We start from the raw sequence: 21,368 nt of genomic DNA, 5'->3' as shown, positions 1-21,368 counted from the left end.
AGGTACTCAAGCCTCCCCACCGCGGCAAGGTAACAGTACGGGGAGAAGAACATTGTAAACCGACTCTATTAGCTTGTATCATGCAACTACAAAACAAACCGGGGTTATTGTTCAATGATTTTGATGTAACGCAGATGTTCAATCGATATAACTCGCTCGCTGTAATACGGTATTGAATAGAATCAACGTATTTTGATTTCATTTGCATTTGATAGTTCAATTCAATTAAATTTATTTTTCTTTGTCGGAAAACAACAGCAATGATAAAGTTACACCATTGTCACGCAGATCCAACGTCAAACGACGTAAAAACGTTGCTGCGATTGAAACAAACAGAAATAAAATCGTTTCCATGTGCTTGTTCTCCACTGGCAAATCGGTTATTTTTACGTCGATTCAACGACTAAAGACGTTGAATCAACGCAAAAGGAGTGGAATGGTTAGCTGTGTAAGAATATATTTTTTGCTGCTTGTAGCCAAATCTGCCTACATCTCAAGCAACAATTGTTTCCGATATTCGCATCTTTTCAAACAAACTGAAGTCAAATAAACAATTTTTACGTCTAAGCACTGTGGCCAAACGTTGAGTCGATATAATAATGTCGCACTTTTGCCGGCTGGATGATTACAGAATAAATAGTTACTAGAAATAAATAGATTTATCTTTAAGTGGAAAAATTCTAGGTAAACGGTCAAGAGGAGCACAAAGATTCACATTTTTGCACAATTTTCAACCACTTATCAAAAACCCTACTAAAATTTGGCAAGAAGCACGAGATCGATCAAACTGGAACATCATTGTACATCGAGGGCTGCATCAGCTATGATACCTAAAGAGAGAGAGAGAGTTTCTCGGCAGTTGATGAGCAGTTACGGTTGTTAGTTTGAGAGACATAACGCAAAGTGTTATTACCGTGGGAATACCGTGACCTCATTATCTCAAGCCGAGCAAGATAAAGCCTTGTTTCTTTATTATAATTTACATCTAACTTTGGCGATTTGATGCCTGTCTAATAAATCTATTATAGCTATAGATATACACATGATTCGAAGACAAGCTTACATTTGTTGGAAAGTCAGATAAATTTTCTTTCACTTGGTAAAATATCTAACTGACAGCATGCATATCAAAGGCGTAATAAACGTTCAAAAACCGTGGGCATTTTATGCCCCCCCCCCAACTCAGGGAATCCCTTCAGAGCCCAGTCTTAATACGGTTAATAGTCATAAGAACCTTTTTCTGAGTCAATGGTTACTGTACCAAGCCTGGACAGGGTTTTATCTTGTTCGGGGTGGAAATGAAGGTTGACTACGGTTAGGTGGAATACATACAAGTCCAAAAAGATATCTTGTGACTTTTCTTCACTTTGTCTTCAAAATTCAATTATCTATGAGCGATCCAACTGAGAAATGCAAATTGCAAAATGGCGGGTAACACTAAAAGGCGGAAATGCGGAAGCGCGGAAATAAGCCGAAATAACTTTAGAATTAAAATAGTCAAAGTATTTAATGATCTCACAATTGCTTCTAAATAATATCTTTCAATGATATTTCAACATAAGAAAATGCTCGGTATTGAGTTGTGGCTAAAAATCGCATTTCCGCCTTTTCCTATTTCAATAAATTCCATTAAATTTCAAAATTTACTCCAATAACTGTGGAATTAAAACAGTCAAAGTATTTAATGACTTCACAATTGCTTCTAAACAATATCTTTCAATGATATTTAAACATAAAAGTAGGTTCGGTGTGAGTTGTTGTGAAAAATCGCATTTCCGCCTTTTTCCATGTTGCAACATTTCATTCTTTCATGATGAAGTTATCGCTATGTTAAACAATATGGACGCCAAGATCGTAGTTCCGCGTTTTCTACATCGGCATTAAATCGCTACTTCTGCGGACAATACGCCATTTCATGCCCGGCTTATTTCCGCCTTCCGCATTTCCGCCTTTTAGTGTTGTCCCAAAATGGCTGTCAAATTCAATGAATAGCTTCTAGCTGGCCTAAATCAAGATTTCTTCGAATTGTTCTGTCTCTGCGAGTTTTTAATCAATTTGAAAATTTTTGGACTGAAATGACCGCAATTAAATTTCTTTCTTAATTTGTCAAAAGGGTTAAGAATCGCTTGTTTTCTACGGTTTATGAAGGCGTTTCTTGTTATTGCAAGCAAGCGTGAGGTCGCTGGCGAGTGAAAGTAATTTTTTTGTGTTTATGAATTAATGTAGGTTATCGGTACATTTCAGTTCTTGTTCGTTTTAATCATAGTGTTGGCTAACAGACTAGGAAAGGCAATTTAGGACGGCCATTGTGGAGCGTGTGCATTTTGACCGGGAATTATGGATCACGTTAGTGGTACCTTGTCTTGCAACATTTTATTTTCATTCTGCATAACATATGCAACAAACCAACCACACTTTATTGGTGATGCCAAGCATAGTCACTGGTATTTTCCTGTCGAAGATGTGAAATTGACGAATTTTTTTATGACCCGCTCTCTACATGAATGCGATGGCGTGCAATAGGCCTACCGTACTTCGTGTATTTAACACTTCGTCTTCACTCATTTGAGGCCTACCTAGGAACGGTGAGATATTCAAATGTAGACCAATACCATGTAGGCTAAATCTTTTTCTATAAGAAACCCTTTTTCGGCCATAACAGCACCATTGAAGTGCAGTTCATTAGCAGCTATTTTCTGCTTCAAAAGATGAAAAAATCCACTCCTCTGACATATTTCTTTGTCACTCACATTACCAGTGTACAACTGAGATACAAACATAATACCCCTATTTCTTGGATCAACTCCCACTAATCTAATGCCTTTGCAGTGTTCGTACTTTTATAGTTCGAGTACGTTTGCGACTGACGGTGAAGTGAGGATGGTGTTTCGAGACGTAGGCTTCAATGTAGTCGATGGTGATCATGGTGCTTGAGTAGTCCTTTTTGAAATCTGACTTCATGGCTGCTATGATAGCATCACGATGACGGAATATGTTCAAACTAATCAACCTTAAATACATGAGATTGAGATGCATTCATGAATGAAAAATACGGTGTACAATACGAATGCAGAACTAATACCAAACCTTGTGCCTAAGTCTGTATAAAACAAACCCAGGCGAAGCTCCATCAACACCAAGAAAAATTCATCTTCCACCGCTAGTCCATGTAGCCTAGATGCAGTGCTCCTGTATCATTTTGAGGTATTTTGAAAGTAGCATCGTCATTAAGTTTTGCATCAACATTTTGATTTGCATGCTTAGCTTTTGAAGCTGTATAATACAAGAAATTCTTCCTATCTTTGCCTGGCAAGGTCGCTTCCAATACAGTAAAGAACTGGTCGAAGGTTTACACTTCTGTAGCCTAAGTTTACAACTTAAAAGAGTTTTATTTTCTGGAAAATTATACTGAAACACTGATACACGCCCGTAAAGACCACAAAACAACAGCTCAAGCAAACGTTAAACAATTTATTCGCCTGCAAACTACGCCACTAACCCTATGGCACAGTATTGCAAACAGCGGCTCGTCGTTCACGACTCCAACGTCACGCTCTGTTGGTTTGTTATGCAAAAGGTCTATTGAAAACGACATGCATAAGAATGAAACGGCAAAGCAGAGGAGAAAGGCACATCACATGGCGGTTAATTCCGCTAGGCCAACACGCATCATATGATGAATTAAGAAAAGACGTTAAGCAAATAAGAAGCACCTGCGGCAACAACTGCGTATTGAGGCTGGGATTGTATGATTTTATCAGCAAAGCCTCGTGGATTTTAGTGTCAAATTCGGTGAAACATTTTCGCAAAACTCTAAAAGATTTCAAGGATGGTTTGTTGTTTAAACATGATTGGCAATCGAATATATGGCCTTTAATGGCACTTCTTCTGTTCAAATTAGTTAAATCTAAGTGCTCCCTCACTCTCGTGGCCAAATGCCGCGTGGACATACCAATGTAGCCTATGTACAGTTCGCGTCGTGCGAACAAGTGAACTTGTAGCCTACACGACATTTGAACACAAGCAGGAGGGAGTCCCAGATTTAAGCTGAAAATAATAACCCACTTTAAATGTTTTATATTCGGGAATAATATTCACGTTGAACTTCATTTTAATAAAACTTGACATGTTACTGACAATACGTTTCGATGCTTTACCGATAAAGGGAACTGTTAGAAAGTTTTTCAATTCACGTTTGCCGCAGGCGCGTTCTATCTGCTAAATATCTTCACATAATTTTGCGTCACTGATTTGTGTTTTTTCCTAGGCAATTAAGCGTCATGTGATTTTGCCTCTCCTCTGTCTTGCTATTTCATTCTTATGCGTTTCTTGTTTCGATTTTTGTGTACGTAGATCATTTCTGTAACTGCAATTTATGAATAGCCTAGGCCAGCGGTTCTCAACCAGTGGGCCATGGCCCACTGATGGACCAGGGAAACATTTTGAGATGGGCCACAGACCAATATAAAAAAGGTATGTTTAATTAAGAATTTAGTTTCATTCATTTGTTATCATTTGAGTTTTGGGCAAAGGTGTGTGTTTTGTACCCACGTATCAGTAAAGAATGGATCAAAGTGCTGTTGCCTTTCAGCAGTAGCCTACGTATTTATGTGAAGTAGGCTTTTTCACTTTGTTGCAGATGAAAACAAAGGCTCGAAAACGATTAAATGTGGAAGATGGTATACGTTGTGCCCTCTTCAACCCCTCCAAACATTGATGTATTGGTCGATAATGTTCGGCAGCAACTAATGCACGCCTGAATAAATAATCTATCTTAAAATATGTTCTGCTGTTTTTTGTTCTAACTAAACCTATTTTACACTTTTATCTTTCATAGAAATTTATTGGGCCACAGAACTTTTATGGCAACGAAAATGGGCCACGTAAGAAAAAGGTTGAGAACCACTGGCCTAGGCTAATATCAGCCAGTTGATTACCGTACTTAAAAAGAGCTAACATGAGTATCGCCAAAAACGTCTGTAATTTCTAGTTTATTTTCATGTTAAATGCCATCCTTTTGTTAGGTTTTATTTGCCTCTCAATACATATTTTAAAGCGCAAAGGTGGAGCAACGGTTTTTTACCAGGGCTTTGGAGCCGGAAATTTTGGCGTGTCCGGAGTCGGCCAATTATAAACCGAGGAGTTGGAGTCGCATATTTTATGCCCGACTTCACGGCCTTGATTTTAAACTATATTTCCCATCTGGTGTCGAGTTAAGCGGATTCTAGCCTACTGTATAATGTATATGTAGGTCAAATCCACTTTTATAGCCCAAGCCTATTATTTTTGCAAAAACACTTCTTTACGTCATACATGTGATGTATTCTGCAACGGCGCTGCACCAACTAAATTTGCAACGAAATTCAATTCATCTTTTTTCCTCTTTTAACTTTTCTGCAACCAAAGGCAACACCTCTTCATAGATTGGCTCGAGCTTCTTTAAATCGGAATCCCAAATTTTCTTTCGTTTAATCGACTTTCCGGCTGAGTTGAGCATTGCTTTGAATGGGAACACCTATACAATCCAGTATTTTGTTGCTTAATTATGGTTACGTGAGATTCATATTAAGCTGGATGGAACCGGACCCATACACGTATTCTAATGGTATCCTTGTTAAAAACAAATACTACTTATTCTGAAAATGGTCTTAGAAGTGTGAACTATGAAAATACTGAAAGCGTCTGCTTGAGAGCCATTGTACGGAGTTATTTCGACACCTATGAGAGGAAGAGGCCGTGTTTTCGCCATTGGCAAGATACATAATGACATGCTTAATGGTGGACACGAAGATTGGCCTTGCCTTCCCGCCCACTAAATATAAATTTTTAACACCAGGGCTAAGCACGGATACTACAAAAAAACAGCCAAACAAAAAACTGTGCAATTCATTGTTTTCGTCAGAAGTTCAACGTGATGCAGGCCTTAAAACTCGTGTTTTTTACCGGCAGCCATCGTGACCTACCGAGAGCTCCTTCTCGGCGGCCAAATCTGCGTGCTTGGAGGCCAAAATACAAATAACGATAGCAGAAGTAAATAGAATTAAACTTGCAACAAGGCCAAAATGAACACGTAGTGTTGTTGAAGTCTGGGCGACGTCCTGCTGTAGAATCGTTGCACCACGCAATAACTGCTTTATCAGGATTGTAATCCGGTATTGCGGGACCATCTAACGACACTAAATTGTTTCAACTGCATTACCGAATACCGCCTTTCATAAAACCTGACCATTTATACCGTAATGATGTCACCGTTGAGTGTGTGAAGTCACTAACCAACAGCGGAAACATTTCTCAACTCTGATGAAGACACGTGTTTTCCTCTCGGATGTCAACTAACCTACCCAGACAACAAAATCCGTCATTTTTACATTGATTCTACGTTTACAGTCGTTCAATCAGGGTAAAAATGACGAATTTTGTTGTCTGGGTAGTTCTCCTTTTTAACAACGATTCAATGTCCGACAGCATTGAATCGACATAAAAACGACAATATTGCCAGCCGATGTAAATTAGCACTTCGGATTAACACTTTCTTAAAATAAACGTCGGGAATTACAAACAAGACTTAGCCATGGACGCGGTGACCTAATTCTGCGTCACTCTTTGATACTAGATATTTTCGACAGCTAATTCACGATCATTCTATTGCAAAATTAAATAATTAGCTCGAAGATACCGGCGGCCAAACTTGGCCGACTGAGGAGGTAGCACTGGCGGTCATTCAAGCACTACTTAGCGGCCATGGCCGCGATGGCCGCCGGCTGCTTTAAGGCTTGTGATGACTTGTATTTTTGAGAAACTTTCTCTACACGCATGTTTCATTGTCATGACCAATTGATACAATAAAAGCATACAACAATGTATTCAAGCATCGATCTTTTTCATAAGCAAATAATTCTCTCACCTCCTGAGGTCTCAGTATAGTATACGCCGTGCCCTTCTCTCCTGCACGGGCTGTTCGTCCTACCCGATGGATGTAAGTTTTTATAAGACTGGGCGCATCGTACAGAATAACAAAAGACACTCCTTTGATGTCCATCCCACGAGCCATGGAATCAGACGCCACCAAACTATGAGGAAGTAGTTTTATATCTTTATTTTATCTAACAAATTTAATTTACAAATATTACTTATAAAATACAACTACAAAATAAATCTTTTCTTATACATTATCACTATCTTAAAGCTAACAAAAGGCGTGTATATTAAAGTCAAACATCCATTCTTCATCATACTCCAAACTTTGAACCGTCATAAGCAGTTAAGCAAACGCTGTTGTATCTACCCACATGTTAATTTTCCCAGCTCTAAACTTCTTCAAAATTGCACTTCGCTTTCCCATTGACAACTTGGAGGAAAATTCAGCGCTAACAAACTTTTGAGATAAACCTAAAGACAAATATAAATCATAAATATCATTGATCATAAAAGCCACCAACTAAAAATTTGTTTCACAGTATATCATCTAGTATTCTAGTAACTCATGCCTTTCTCCTCTGCTTTGCAGTTTCATTCTTGTGCATTTCGTTTTTCAATTCATTGTGCAGATCAGTTATTTTCAATGTAGATGCAATTGTAAAATCAGTTATTTTCGTTACTTGAGAAGGGCTAACTTGAGTATGGCCGAAAACGTTCGTAGTTAGTAGTTTATAGTTTTATGTTCACTCTAATGTATAATGTTAAATGCCGTGTGGTTGCTTGGTTTTATCTGTCTATGGTTAAAGAAAGACACCTCTCTACCAAAATTGTATCATGCAGCTTAATCCGTGAACAATTAGTACTTTACAGAAAGTCGAAATATTCACTCAAAAAAGTTTTAGATACCCATAAAGAACACTTTGACATCACAATATTACCTGCTTTGTCGGCATAAAGCTGAAGTAGAACGGCAAGGCGCTGCGCTGTTTGAATTGATCCAGCAAAACACAGAACTCTGTTGTGCTGAAGAGCCAAGTGAAGGACGACGAGAGGTTTTTCTCCGGGGGAACATACAACCATAAACTCCTGAAAACATATTTGAATGTTTAACACAAAACGTAAATCCACTGTCAACTTTTCTATTAAATGCATCATTGTCACTTGACATGCTGTAAATTGTCAATGAATTCCTTGCATACAAATCACACCTTGTTGCTTCAGCATCTGTATATCGCTGCAAGTGCACAAAATGTATCCTGTTTTGGGTATTGGCACTGTAACATCAATGATCAAATGGTATTCAACATATTTCAACAAACCAATAAAAGCTTTATTACTGGTCAACATAGGGGAGAAATGCATCGTGGGAATTAAAACGCTAAAACAACGTAAAGTGACGTCTTACCGATAGTCCAACGGGAGTTGTATATTTTCCTACAAGTTTGGTTGTTTCTGTGTTTGGCAAATCATTGCTGGATGACTTTGAGACAGCGGTATACAAACGAGGTTGAAAGAGATTTAGTTGCTCTAACTTTTCTGGGTCAGCACTGAGAGTGGCAGAAAATAGCAACTTCTGCAAAGGTGTTGTCGGGCTGGACAAACTTTTCACAGTAAGTTTTTGCATTTTTGATCGACCAACGTAAGCTGCACTTTCAACTATGCTCAACCAATCGTTTTTAATTTGATCCATCATCCTGTCTGCTTCGTCAATCACCAAAAACCTGTAACAGTCAAAAATCATGACTTAAAAATCGAAATTATTTTCTAGTTTTTTTTTGGTCATTTTGTCAAAGTTTTAGATGCGATAACTAAAAAACAAACTCTAAAGTATGCAACGTTTAACAGATGCTTATACAATAGCAAACCACATGTAACTTTGGAGCACACGATATCTACAAGTTCCTTCTGACAAACCTGAGCTTGTCTAGAACAAAGTGTGAGCAGTGCTTAAGATGCCATACCAATCTTCCAGGAGTGGCCACAACGATATCAGGGAGTGAAGGGACGCCGGTTCTTCTACAAAAACAAAATATATCTGCTGTTTACTTATCATACATCATAATCATCACCCAAATTCTGTTTTGTCCCCACTAGTCGGGTAAGAAAAATAAATGACAAACGAAATAGAGGCAGACCACCAAAAATTTGGACCAATAATGTGAAAGAGTAGTCAGGACTTGATTACAAAACTGTAAAAGAAAAATCTCATGACAGAGAAACTTGGCACTTCATTGGCTCCAACACTTGACGAGAGGAAGAAAATTAATAATAATGAGTCGGGGGCGATTCTTCAGTTGCAGTGATTGTCTTTTACGTATTGAGATTTCGATATTTTACAAAAATTACTTATATCACCATGCTCAGAATAGCATTGTCTAACCCAAATTTGACCAATGTCTTCACTTCTTGCTCAGGGGTACCACTCGTCCCACTTAGCAGCACGCAGCGCAGTGAGGTTTTCTCGCACAGCTCCATGAAGACTTGGTGGACTTGAGCGGCAAGCTCCCGAGTTGGTAGCACAGCTAGCGCCCGTGTGGCTGCAACTACACGCTGCAGCAACGACTAAAATATGCACCAAATATATAAAAACAAGTTATAAAATTTGAGAAATTTCAGAGCACTTTGACAGAATCCGTTTGACTTACACCGCTATACCATTTGAAACATTTTAGAGCGATTGTAAAACACTTATTAAGTTCACTGTAAAGTTGCACCACAGTGCAGATTACTTCAATTGCACTCAGTTGTAAATGAATAATCATAACATACTTAAACGTTTATTTACAACCACCACATCAGCCTTGCTTTACAACCACCACCACAGCCTTGTTACAAATTATGTGAAAAACAACAAAATGAACTAACAAGACGTTAATGTAGAGAAAGCGATCTCATTACAGGTGACAATCGGATTGAACACACAAATTATCACCTGAACAATCGGCAGAGCAAATGCAATTGTCTTTCCACTTCCAGTGGGAGCACTGACACAAACATCATTAGGAGGAAATACACAAGGACCAACACCAAATTTTGTATCTCTCAATATAACAGGAATGAGTTGTTGCTGAACTGTAAAGAGCATGTTAATCCAATAAATTACCCGAAATTTTTATATGAAAATGAAGAACTAGTTGTTTACAAACTACTTAGGTACTAAATTTTTTGTGTAAAAACGTATCAAAAGTTGCAACAAATACAACAACCTATAGGCTAGTCTTAAAACTGCCAACATAAGACGAAAGCGAAACGTTTTAAAACTTAAGAAAATATAAAAAAGATACTGTGCTGTCAGTCCTTTGCACTGGAAGCAGATTAATTTTCAATGTTTCAACCAAACTTTAACGTTCCTGCTTTGGGTTAAACGCTTTTTTGGAATTGAGTTTCCCGAGTTAAATTGAGTTAATTGAGTTTCCCGAGTTTTGGAAAAGTTTCCCATTACATCACTACATTACACTAGTTTTCCCATTACATCATTACATCAAGGGCAAGATTGGGCTGGGCAAAGTTCAGGGAATGTGGGGAAATGTTGCATGGCAGAAAATTTTCACTAAGGATGAAAGGAAAAGTATATCGGAGCTGTGTGCGGCCTGCAATGCTATATGGTAGCGAGACATGGGTATTGAGAGAGAGTGAACTGGCAATCCTGAGAAGAACGGAAAGGTCAATGGTGAGAGCAATGTGTGGGGTGAAAACGAGAAGGGAAAAAAGGACTGAAGAATTGTTGGATATGCTTGAGATGAGAGAGACCATAGACCAACTGGCAAGAGCAAATGGAGTCAGATGGTATGGACATGTGATAAGGAGGGAGGAAGGAACTTTTCTTAGAAAGGCACTAGATCTAAAGGTGGATGGGAAGAGGAAACGAGGTCGTCCAAGAAGAACGTGGAAACAACAAGTGAAGGATGAGTTTAAAAAAGTCGGACTGAAGGAGGAAGATGCAAGGGACAGGGTGAAATGGAGAAAAGAGATTAAGACAATTGCTGCGCGGAAACAATCGGCCACCCCCACTAGTGGGGAACAAACCGACGATGGATGATGATGATCACTACATGGTGAGAAGCATTTTCTCATCTTGTCACAAAACAATAATCAATAAATTATTTTCAAACTATAGTCGCGTACCGGCAGTGAAGTGCTTGCGTACCGCCACCGTACGCGTACCACAGTTTGAGTAGCACTGCTCTAGATCTATTCAAAACAATAAGATGTTGTTCAGTTTATAAATTACCTGGAAACAAGCTAGTTATGCCCATTTTGGAGAGATTGTCTATTAAAATTGGATCTATTGCTTTAATGGTATCACCAAAGTCTTCTGACTTGGAACTTACATCCTCAATTATGTTGGGATTATCCAACCACTCTGGCAATTTTCTTGCCACCTGCAAAGATTAAAAGTATCTTCAACCTTATGACTTTGTATTTGGTGAACGATTAGCAAAACTTAAATTGTTAGGTCAATTCTCTAAAAATAAGATACTAGCTCATACAAATAAAAGGCTTGCATGGGAGAGAAATAATTTTGCATTACTAAAAGCACATAAGCAGATGATTGACAAAAACTGATTGGGAACAGTTAAATACAAAATGATTCAAACATCAACAAACATTAAAACAGAACAAATTAAAACATTTTTAGTGCTGCGCTGTCAGAAAAATCAATTCAATAAAACCTAAAGAAAATTAATAATCATAAATAAGATGGAAAAAACTTAGGATAATAATTATGACATAGCAATTAAACCCTAACAAGTATAACAAAACTGCTTGAAATCTTGTTGGTTTCAATAAAACAAAAATTGTGATAGGAATTGATAAGCAAATATCTGCACAAGTCATGATATATTCAACGGATGAAATAGAATTAGCACAAAATAATTTCACTGTAAGATGTTTCTGCGACAAACCAATCGCATTGGAATATCTCGATCCCATTTAAAATTGCTGTATATTCGTATAACATTTACATTCTTTCATGCTATATCATTGTAAAACAAACATTTAACCTTTATACCTTTCGTGTGGCTGGAGTCATATAATCCCCAAGGATTGTAAATCCCCCCACTTCTTTATTTAAAGCAGCTTTGAAATGATCGGTTGGATTATAATCACTTCCAAGCACACGCACTTCTCTACTGGTTTTAACATCATTACTATTGTCAGATTTTGTGACCACATTTTGTCTATTTTCTCTTGTTTCCAAGGCATGGGTATCTTTAATTTGACTGATCGATTTTGAAGCATCATCTGACAATTTTTCTATGTTAATACTATTTGAAGTTTCATGTGTTAAACCAGGTTTACAATATTCTGTTGACTTACGACTACTGTCAGAAACAGAAATGTCTTGAATAATGTTCGTGTTTGCATTTTTTGCAAGTTTGGTCTGTGCACTAATGTTGCCACCATCCTCATCTGTGTCTGCTTCTAGCTTTTCAACCTCTTTTGTTAACAGCTTTTTCTTCTTTTCAGGTGGACTGGAAATTGAAGTCGTTTCGCCTGTTTCCCTGCTTTCAATTGAAACTTTATCTTTTTTAATCTTATGTTTCTTTCGAGACTTAGCTTTAACTTTTAATTCCTTTATTTTGTCTGCTGTTGAAATCTTCACATTTTTGTCTTCTTCAACCACATCACCACCATACCTAAAAAGATGTAAAATATGTTAATTTCTTTTACTTTTTGTCATTATTTTTTCAGGACAAAAGAGTACCAGGTACAATACACTAGCACACCAAGAAACTTAGAAATATGACAAGTAGTATATGAAAGAAATATTAAAACTTTTAAAGTTTAAAATGTGCATGAATGGTTGCTTGAGTAAATAGCATGGATGCAACTGACAAGGGGCCATAAAGGGGATACCCGACTTTATGCCGCGGGCCCAATGACGCAAGCACAAATGACACCATCCCCAGGCCGTAAGGTCTGAATGATGCGAGACGGTTATTTTTTACTAAAACTAATTATTATTATTTTGAATATGGCAGTAATTTTGCACTTACCTAAAATTTATTTGTTTTTTTAAATACTCGTACAGTGGCAATTTTATTTGTCACGGTAGCAATTTCTATTTTCATTTTTTACAGAAATAAAGTATAAAAACTGTTTTTTGCAATTATGAAAATAAAGAAACAACTTGGTCATTCCTCATTATGGCAGTAATTTTGCATTTAACAAAGTAGCTTATAGATGAAGGTGCCAATAATTCATTTTTCGCTTTTTAATCTTAATGAACACATCTGCAGAGGAACTGTCTGCCAAACTTAAAGTGTAAGTCTGACTCCTCCTAGTTAATCTCGTTTTCAAACAAAACAGATGAGATAAAAAAATTAAAACCAGTAACTAATAAAAGAATGTGAAATTAGGTTGATAAAATGATCAATTAAGACTTGTCATGAAGAGAGTTCATTGGTGGAACAATCAAATAATCTACTTGCAACTTCTCATAAAGTTTTTTGAGGCAGCAAGATGGAAACTAAAGATACATGTAATGTCTGTAAATTTATTGTCTCTATAAATACTGTCTGTTTTTGCTGGTATATTTATGTAATCGTTAGGGCTTGAGGTTGACTGCACAATGATGGAATGCTACTTTAAAAAAAAGTTTGCCCCGTTAGCGCAGTGGTTAAGAATAGGATATATCATTTATGCCTTTTATTATGCTAAATATCTTTCTAAACTCTCTAAAATTTAGGTTTAATTGTAAGGTCTAACATGAGCAAAGAGAAGCTATTATTCAGGTCCATTGTGCGGGGAAACTAACTATGAGATCATTAAGCTCTTAGAAGTTGCCTAATCCCCCATTTACCATGTTGAGAATGCATTTAAAAAACTTGGTACATCTGAAGATCGTCCTAGGAGTAGAAGACATCGCACTGCTCAAACAAAAAAATGATTAAGGCTGTCCGAGAAAGGGTGTGGAGAAACCCAAACAAATCCATCCATCAAATGGTCAAAAGAGATGAATGTGAGCAACACTTTAATGAGAAACAATGTGGAAAAGAATCTTCAGTTGTCTCCTTGAGAAAACGACAGCTCCTTACACCCTTTCCAAAAGCAAAAGAGACTTTAAAGAGCATAGATTCTTCTCAGAGAACTGGGCAGGCATGGTAGAGAAAAAGATCATTTTTTCAGATGAAAACTTTTCACAATTGAAGCTCAGTTCAACAATCAGAATAATAAAATTTATGAAAAGTCTTCAGCAAATATTAAAGATTCTGTGAGAACAGTTTACTACCATCAAAAACCGTCTTTTGTCATGGTGTGGGCCGTCATCTCCAAAACTTGGAAGTCTTCTCTGATTTTCGTGGAACAAGGGGTTAAAAACAATTCAGATCGCTTCATTAACGATATTTTGGTTCCAGCCCTTGAAGAGATGAAAAAATACCACAAAGATCAGCCCTTTACATTCCAACAAGATGGTGCACTATTCCACACTTCAAGAAAGACTCAGGACTTGTGCTCATGTCAACTTCTAAGGTTATGGAGCAAGTAAATATGGCCTGTTTCCTGTTTGTGGTCGTTATTGGAAGCAAAGGCCTGTTCTGTTGCTCTAGGAACAGTGGAATACCAAGACGACTCGCTTTATTCATTTTTCTTACGGTATGGGCAGGTGAAGGGTCATTGCAAAATTTAAAAATTGGCAAAACAGCAAAAAGTTCTCTTTGCTTTGACGCAAATTCATTTTTATCAAATGAAATGCCAGGGGTCAATCTTAACTTTTTTTTTCACTAGCCCACCGGACTAGTTGCTCCCCGTTTTCACTAGCCCGCACGATTTTTCACTAGTCCGACAAGTTTACTGACTTTTCACTTGTCTGATGACGTATTAAGATAAGTGTTTTGGCTTAGACTGAAACTAACTAAAGGCTTTCAGATTTCAGTACGCACAAGAGAGCAACAATACGCGCAAAAACACCTTCTAGGTCACGGAGGCACACGAGCTCTTCAACTACGACAAGGTAGCAATCCAAAGAAGCCTCAATAGCGCTAACTACCCAGCTAACACTAAGCGTTAGACACTTTGTAGTAACGGTGAATCAGCATTTGATCACGATATACCAACAAAAAAACATTAATTTTGCTAACTGCTGCTTGCTGGGATGCTGACGTCTCCGTGCTGACCAGGGTTGCCAACCTGTCTTCACCAAAAAAAGCCAGACCTAGTCACAAAAAAAGCCAGCAAAAAAACAGCTGAAAAAGCCAATTAGTATTCATTAAACATACACATATAAAAAGTGCACAACCAAATAGTGTCCCACCGAACTTTGACTTTGCAGCGACAACGCAGAAACATAGTTAATGAAAAGACAAGCAACTAGAAAAATTTCTAGTTTCGGCTTCAAAACGAAATTCGGTCGGACACTACAACCAAATATAAGGTAGAAATTACTGCTCGAATTGACGCAGACCGAATTTTTTCCTAAGAAAAATCGCGAAAGATAAAATTAAGCCAAAAAAAGCCAAAATTATGTTGGCTTTTTATTAATTTGACAAAAAATCGATGAAACATGAAAAAAGCCAGAAAAAGCCTAATTTTTCTGGCTTTTTTTATTTAAAAAAAAATAAGCCAAGCGAGTTGAAAAACAGCCAGATTCTCAAAATCTGGCTTCAAAAAAGCCAAATTGGCAACTCTGTGCTGACTACTACCACGCGTCGTGTCTAGCAAAAATGCGAGAAAAAAGTAGTCACATGCTCAGTCGAACGACTTTGCCGCCTTCTTCGTTTGCAGTATTTCAGAGTGACGTCGCCGATCGCCATTTTGTAAACCAAAACTTTTCACCGGCGAATATTTTCACTAGCCAATCGGACTAGTACTGCAAAATTTCTACTAGTCCGCGCAAATTTTCACTAGCCATTGGCTAGCGGACTACCGCTAAGATCGAACCCTGAATGCTATATTTTGCATGAGGTTTCAGATGCCAGAACATCGGCAAAAGTTTGCTACTGCAGTGTGAGGCTAACTACTATTACCACTGCAGCGTAAAATCTATTGCTGCAATATTATGACTAGTATATAGTATTACATAAACATGATATCACATATTTTCATGCATTTATTTTGGCAATGCACACTTTGCACACATGCAGCAAAATCACATACACTGCACCTGGGTATGTGACATATGGCGGTAGACCTTAAGCTGCAGTTGCACCAAATTTTGTTATAACCCATAACACAATGACCCTCTAGTTGTCCACCTTCGTTTTGAATGAGTAATCTCCTAGTTCTAGTATCCCTATATTGCTCAACCAAATGTTGATGTTTTTAAGCAATCCCTTCTGCGGGAATAGGCCAAGCCGTGACGCGACAATTTATCGAAAGACAATTTATCGAACGACAGTTCATCGAACGACAGTTTATCGAAAGACAGTTCATCGAACGACAATTCATCGAAACGACAGTTCATCGAAATGACTGTTTATCGAAACGACAGTTCATTGAACGACTGTTTATCGAAACAATCTATCGAACGACGAAGCACATATGCAATGGAATACTCAGGGGTTAGGGGCTAGGGGATAATAGTTAGGGGCTAAGGGTTAGTGGTTAGGTTAGGGGTTAGGTTTTCGATTAGGGGTTAGGTTTTCGATTAGGGGTTAAGTTTTCGATTAACTGCCGTTTGATAAATTGTCGTTCGATAAACTGTCGTTCGATTAACTGTCGTTCGATTAACTGTCGTTTCGATAAACTGTCATTTCGATAAACTGTCGTTTGATTAATTGTTGTTCGATAAACTGTCATTCAATAAACTGTCGTTCGATAAACTGTCATTCGATAAACTGTCGTTCGATAAACTGTCGTTCGATAAACTGTCGTAGTACCAGGCCAAACAACCCCAGGATGAGCTACATGCCTTGGTCGAAAACTTCCGACAAAGAATAGAGAGTTATCAAATGAAGGGCAGCCACCAGCCACATTAAAAACATAAAGAAATTTATTCTTAGTATTGTAAGCTCTCATTGTGACAGTTTTTTGATGAAATTTTATTTCTTTTCTATTAATAAAGGCAGTGGCTATTTGACCGGCTCCGGTCTTTGAATCTGAAACACTATTTGACCGGTCATGACGTCACTACATAAGCGCTTTTTTCTTTTTCTCTTTCAAAGTAAAAGACGAGAAACGCCGATATAAGTTCTAAATTCAACACGTTTTCTTCTACTCAGTCCGTGGCGCGTAGGTTACGTCTCCGACTGCCATTCTAGAGGGGATGAGTTTGATACTATCCGGAAGCATCCTTTTTTTTCATTTTTTTTTATTTAAAAAAAATGGTAATGGTAAAACCATTTTTTAAAGAAGTATTGTATATAACTAACTTGAGGGCAAAAATGTAATTGGTCGTTCGGCAAACACGGTCACTTATGACGATCGGAAAATTAGCAAGAGAAATTCTCAAATTCCAGCAAATTAAAAAAACTCTAACTTTATTACTCACATTTGAAAAGACATAAAAAAATGGGCTGTAGGCTACTCAAATTAAAAATTGACCACAAAAATGCGCTTCGGGTCAAAATTGAGATAAAAAAAATGAAAAAAAAAGGATGCTTCCGGATAGGATCAAACTCATCGCCTCTAGAATGGCAGTCGGAGACGTAACCTACGCGCCACGGACTGAGTTGAAGAAAACGTGTTGAATTTAGAACTTATATCGGCGTTTCTCGTCTTTTGCTTTGAAAGAGAAAAAAAAAAAAGCGCTTATGTAGTGACGTCATGACCGGTCAAATAGTGTTTCAGATTCAAAGACCGGAGCCGGTCAAATAGCCACTGCCATTAATAAATCGTTTATAAGTTGATCCATTGACTTTCTGTTCACCCTGTAAATCTAGAACACATAAGCTGATGGAGATCCAGGTGCGGATCTATGGGGGGGCCCAAGGGGTCCGGGCCCCCCCGAAATTTTGTGAGAAATTGTTGAATGGTTTGATATGCTTCTAAACAGCTGATATTAGTCTCACAGCGGACTTACAACCCCCCTTTGACACGCGTGTGACGTCACGATATTGAGAATGATGCTTTCAGTCTCTATGTCTCTAAAACAAAGTTTTCCTAATTTTAAGCGAGACTGCATTAAAAGAGCGAGTTTTGCCAATACCAAACATTCAAACATCTCAGCCAGGAATTAGCAACAAGAAAACATAGAGACTTAGCTTTATTACCGAAAAAATGCCAAAAAAAACATGATCTTATCCTTTTGCTATGCCACCGGACAGCACCATTTTACAGGAATATTTATACCCATACCGTATTTTTGTTGAAAATGCTCTCAGAATGCACCAAATTCAAAGCAATTGCCATACGGTACCATACCTCTGAATAACAAATAGAGACATATTTGAAATCGGTGATTGATTGAAAACAGTGTTCTTCTTGTTACCACAGTATTTAACAACCCCTGCAAAATTGCGGGTTAAAAACTTCTACAAAATAAAATACAGTCCAACGAATAAACACATAATAAATGATCTCCAGTTAGATGATAAAACTACACAATTGGGGAATCACCTTTTATAAAACTTTTTTTGTTTTTTAATTAAATAGAAGATTTAAGGGGAAAATTGATAGATTGATGGAATCTTTATCTTCGGACTGGGAAAGCTTTATTGAGAACTAAATCTTGGTAGTTTCGCATACTTGTAGCAGTTTTGAACCACTGACGCAAGTCCGGTCACCGATATTGACAAATTTTCAATTTCTTTCTCCATCCTATTATTATTATGCAGAGGTGGGCAGTAACTAGTTACAAAAGTAACTAGTTACTGTAACTAGTTACTTTTTGAGTAACTGTAACGGTAACTTCGTTACTATTTTCCAAAAGTAACGAAACGCGGTAACTAGTTCCTATTTTAGCACTTTTTCAACAGTTACAGTTACAAGTTACTTTTGTATTGAAATTTTAGTTTTTAATTGCCGTTTATTTCTCTGCACGTGTTTGTGTCTTGTTTAGTGCGTGTTTGCTGCGTTTTGCGCAATAATGCATTTTTCTCGCACAGGTAGCGGCGCAGCACAGCGCAATGCGCATGCGCGGTTCTACGTTTGTTTTTTGGTTTGGTGGAGAAGAGTTGCCATATTGGCGAATTTATCGCCAAAGTCCAGAAATCTGGAGATTTTTTAAGACGTTTAGCTTCATATTTATGATTTGGCTCTTTTTTGGCAATTTTTGATAACTGATTCGGCTAAATTAATTGTTTTTGGCGATTAATCAATATGTACCAAAGACAGGCAAGACACAACAATACAACAGGGTTGAGCATTATAATAATATATTTTACTGTACATATTTACAAATGAGTTTAACAGTCAAACATTTTCGGTTTAACTTAAGCCCTCATCAGGAACCTGAAAATATTTATAAAAATGCAGTAAATTTCAACTTCTTGAAGGTAACTGACTAATGACTATAAGCATCAAGAAACACGCAGCGATTAAAAGCAATTTGTTGATGCTTATAGTCAGTTAGTTAGTTAGTTACCTTCAAGAAGTTGAAATTTATTGCATTTAGTGTAACGCTTGCAATGCCTCTAAAAAGATTGTCTGACATTAAAACCAGAGCAACAGCATTGCTGTTTGCTTGCCGTTGATGGACGTTCTTGTGGAAGCAATACAAACCAGATTTGGTCATTGGTTCGAGGACAGCGACTGCATTCCACCCACAATTTAGACTTATCCGTGTTTAATGCCTGATCATTAAGCGACAATGCTGAATGGAAGACCAAAATAAAACAGAACATGCTTCAAGCACTTGAAGAAGCAAACTGCTCTGCTGAAGAGGGGAGTAGCAGCGACACTGAAGTGGATGGTGGTAGGTAGAGCCACGGAGGACTTTTTGCACCACTTTACGCAAAAACTTAGAAAAGAAAGCAATGCGCGTTGAATCTGTTACAGGAGTATTTGGAAGCGGACCCTGAGAACAAGTTAAGCGGATCCAGATTCACAATTGGACCGATGAAAAAACTGTTTTAAAAACATAACACTCCCATTTCGTCAAGTGCTGCAGTAGAAATATTGTTTTCATTGCAGCACTTGTTCATCACCAGACTTTATTCGTTCATCCCCGACGCCGACACACTCTCTATTGACCTGACACTACCAAGACAGGCATGGGTGCGCCTCAACCGTCTCCGTACGGGCGTCGGGCTTTTCCGCTCAACCATGCACCAATGGAAAATGGCCTCTTCCTCCTCCTGTGAATGTGGTGCCGAGGAACAGACCGCAAACCACATCATTGATTGATTAAATCTTTATCCTCGGACTGGGAAAGCTTCTTGCAGAACTTAATCCTGGCAGTTTCGCATACTTGTAGACTAAAGGCTTTCAATCACTGACGCAGGCCCGGTCACCGAGATTGACAGAGTGAAGTTTCCGATTGTTGAAGTCTTGTTGCTGGGAAATTATTCCATCTATTAGATGCCACTAAATAGAGAGCAGTCCTCAACGTGCGTTGCTCAAGCGCATGCCCTGAGAGTCGAACCAGTGTCGCTTGATCTTGAAGCTTCTTCGTTCCAGAAGTGACGCGCTAACCAATTGAACTATCAGGGCGGACATCATCAATGACTGTAACATCTTCAAGCCACCTAACGGAGTGGAAGGTTTGCGTGTCATGAATGATGAAACCAAAGACTGACTGCTCTCTAGTAGCCTTCCAGTGTAGTCCGGGAACATTGTGAATCTGGGGCGGTAAAAGGATAGACTCTCGGCCCCAGAGGCTCACACGACGACGACGATTGGGCAAGGAAGGACATTTTAAAGCCCAAAAGGGCAGGCCTGAGTGACGAGCACTTTGAAATGCTCGTATTTCTCAAAGGAAATAAACATATAAGCCACTGAGTATTTTTTTTAAATAAAACCTTGTTGGTTTTGTATTTGTGCTGTTATGTTAGCATGGATGGCTCTAACACTATATATCAAACATTGCGGTTAAACTGGACTTGCATGCAGAGCTGGCCAGGTGCAGAATTTTATGTTCAGATTTGTGAGTAACTGAAAGTAACTAGTAACTGTAACTAGTAACGGTAACTAGTTACTTTTTAAAATCGGTAACTGTAACGGTAACTCAGTTACCATTTTGGCCAAGTAACTGTAACTGTAACTCAGTTACTTTTGAAAGTAACTTTGCCCACCTATGTATTATGACTGCTCATCCACATCAATATTGGAACTGGCAAATTCAATCCACAACACTTTTCATTAGGCTGTCATTCATTACTACATGTGTGCTTCTCTCTGTTTTTGTTTTATTTTTTGCTATTTGTTTTTTTTGGGGGTTTTGTGGCCGTGCTAACTACTGATATATAGCCTACTACATAATTTTTCATTCAGGCACGTTTCAAACCTTTCAAGGTTTTGCCACCTTTTCCCGTTCGTTAACGTGCTGGTAGGTTTATATCGATTTTTGTAGTTAGTATATTTTTCGTCCCGGACGCGTTAATGACGAAAAATAAAATGATTGATTG

At 38.0% G+C, this 21,368-nt stretch overlaps 1 protein-coding gene across 1 annotated transcript; it reads right to left on the bottom strand.

Annotated features, from left to right (window-relative positions):
• Positions 1-5,186: 5,186 nt before the first annotated feature.
• On the bottom strand, positions 5,187-18,360 carry LOC145769293 (ATP-dependent RNA helicase DDX51-like). The gene is made up of 11 exons (XM_082580882.1): positions 18,226-18,360; positions 11,933-12,560; positions 11,150-11,300; positions 9,851-9,990; positions 9,299-9,480; positions 8,833-8,934; positions 8,324-8,639; positions 7,857-8,004; positions 7,290-7,389; positions 6,905-7,070; positions 5,187-5,515 (listed from the first exon to the last, which is right to left on the bottom strand). The coding sequence occupies exons 1-11, from the start codon at positions 18,246-18,248 to the stop codon at positions 5,369-5,371; spliced, it is 2,103 nt and encodes a 700-aa protein (XP_082437008.1). The 5' UTR covers positions 18,249-18,360; the 3' UTR covers positions 5,187-5,368.
• Between the last annotated feature and the right edge of the window lie 3,008 nt (positions 18,361-21,368).

Source organism: Aplidium turbinatum, chromosome 4 (genome assembly GCF_918807975.1).
Source record: "Aplidium turbinatum chromosome 4, kaAplTurb1.1, whole genome shotgun sequence".
Lineage (NCBI taxonomy): Eukaryota > Metazoa > Chordata > Ascidiacea > Aplousobranchia > Polyclinidae > Aplidium > Aplidium turbinatum.
The sequence above is the reverse complement of the archived record's forward strand: the minus strand, read 5'-3'. Positions and strand labels throughout refer to the sequence as shown.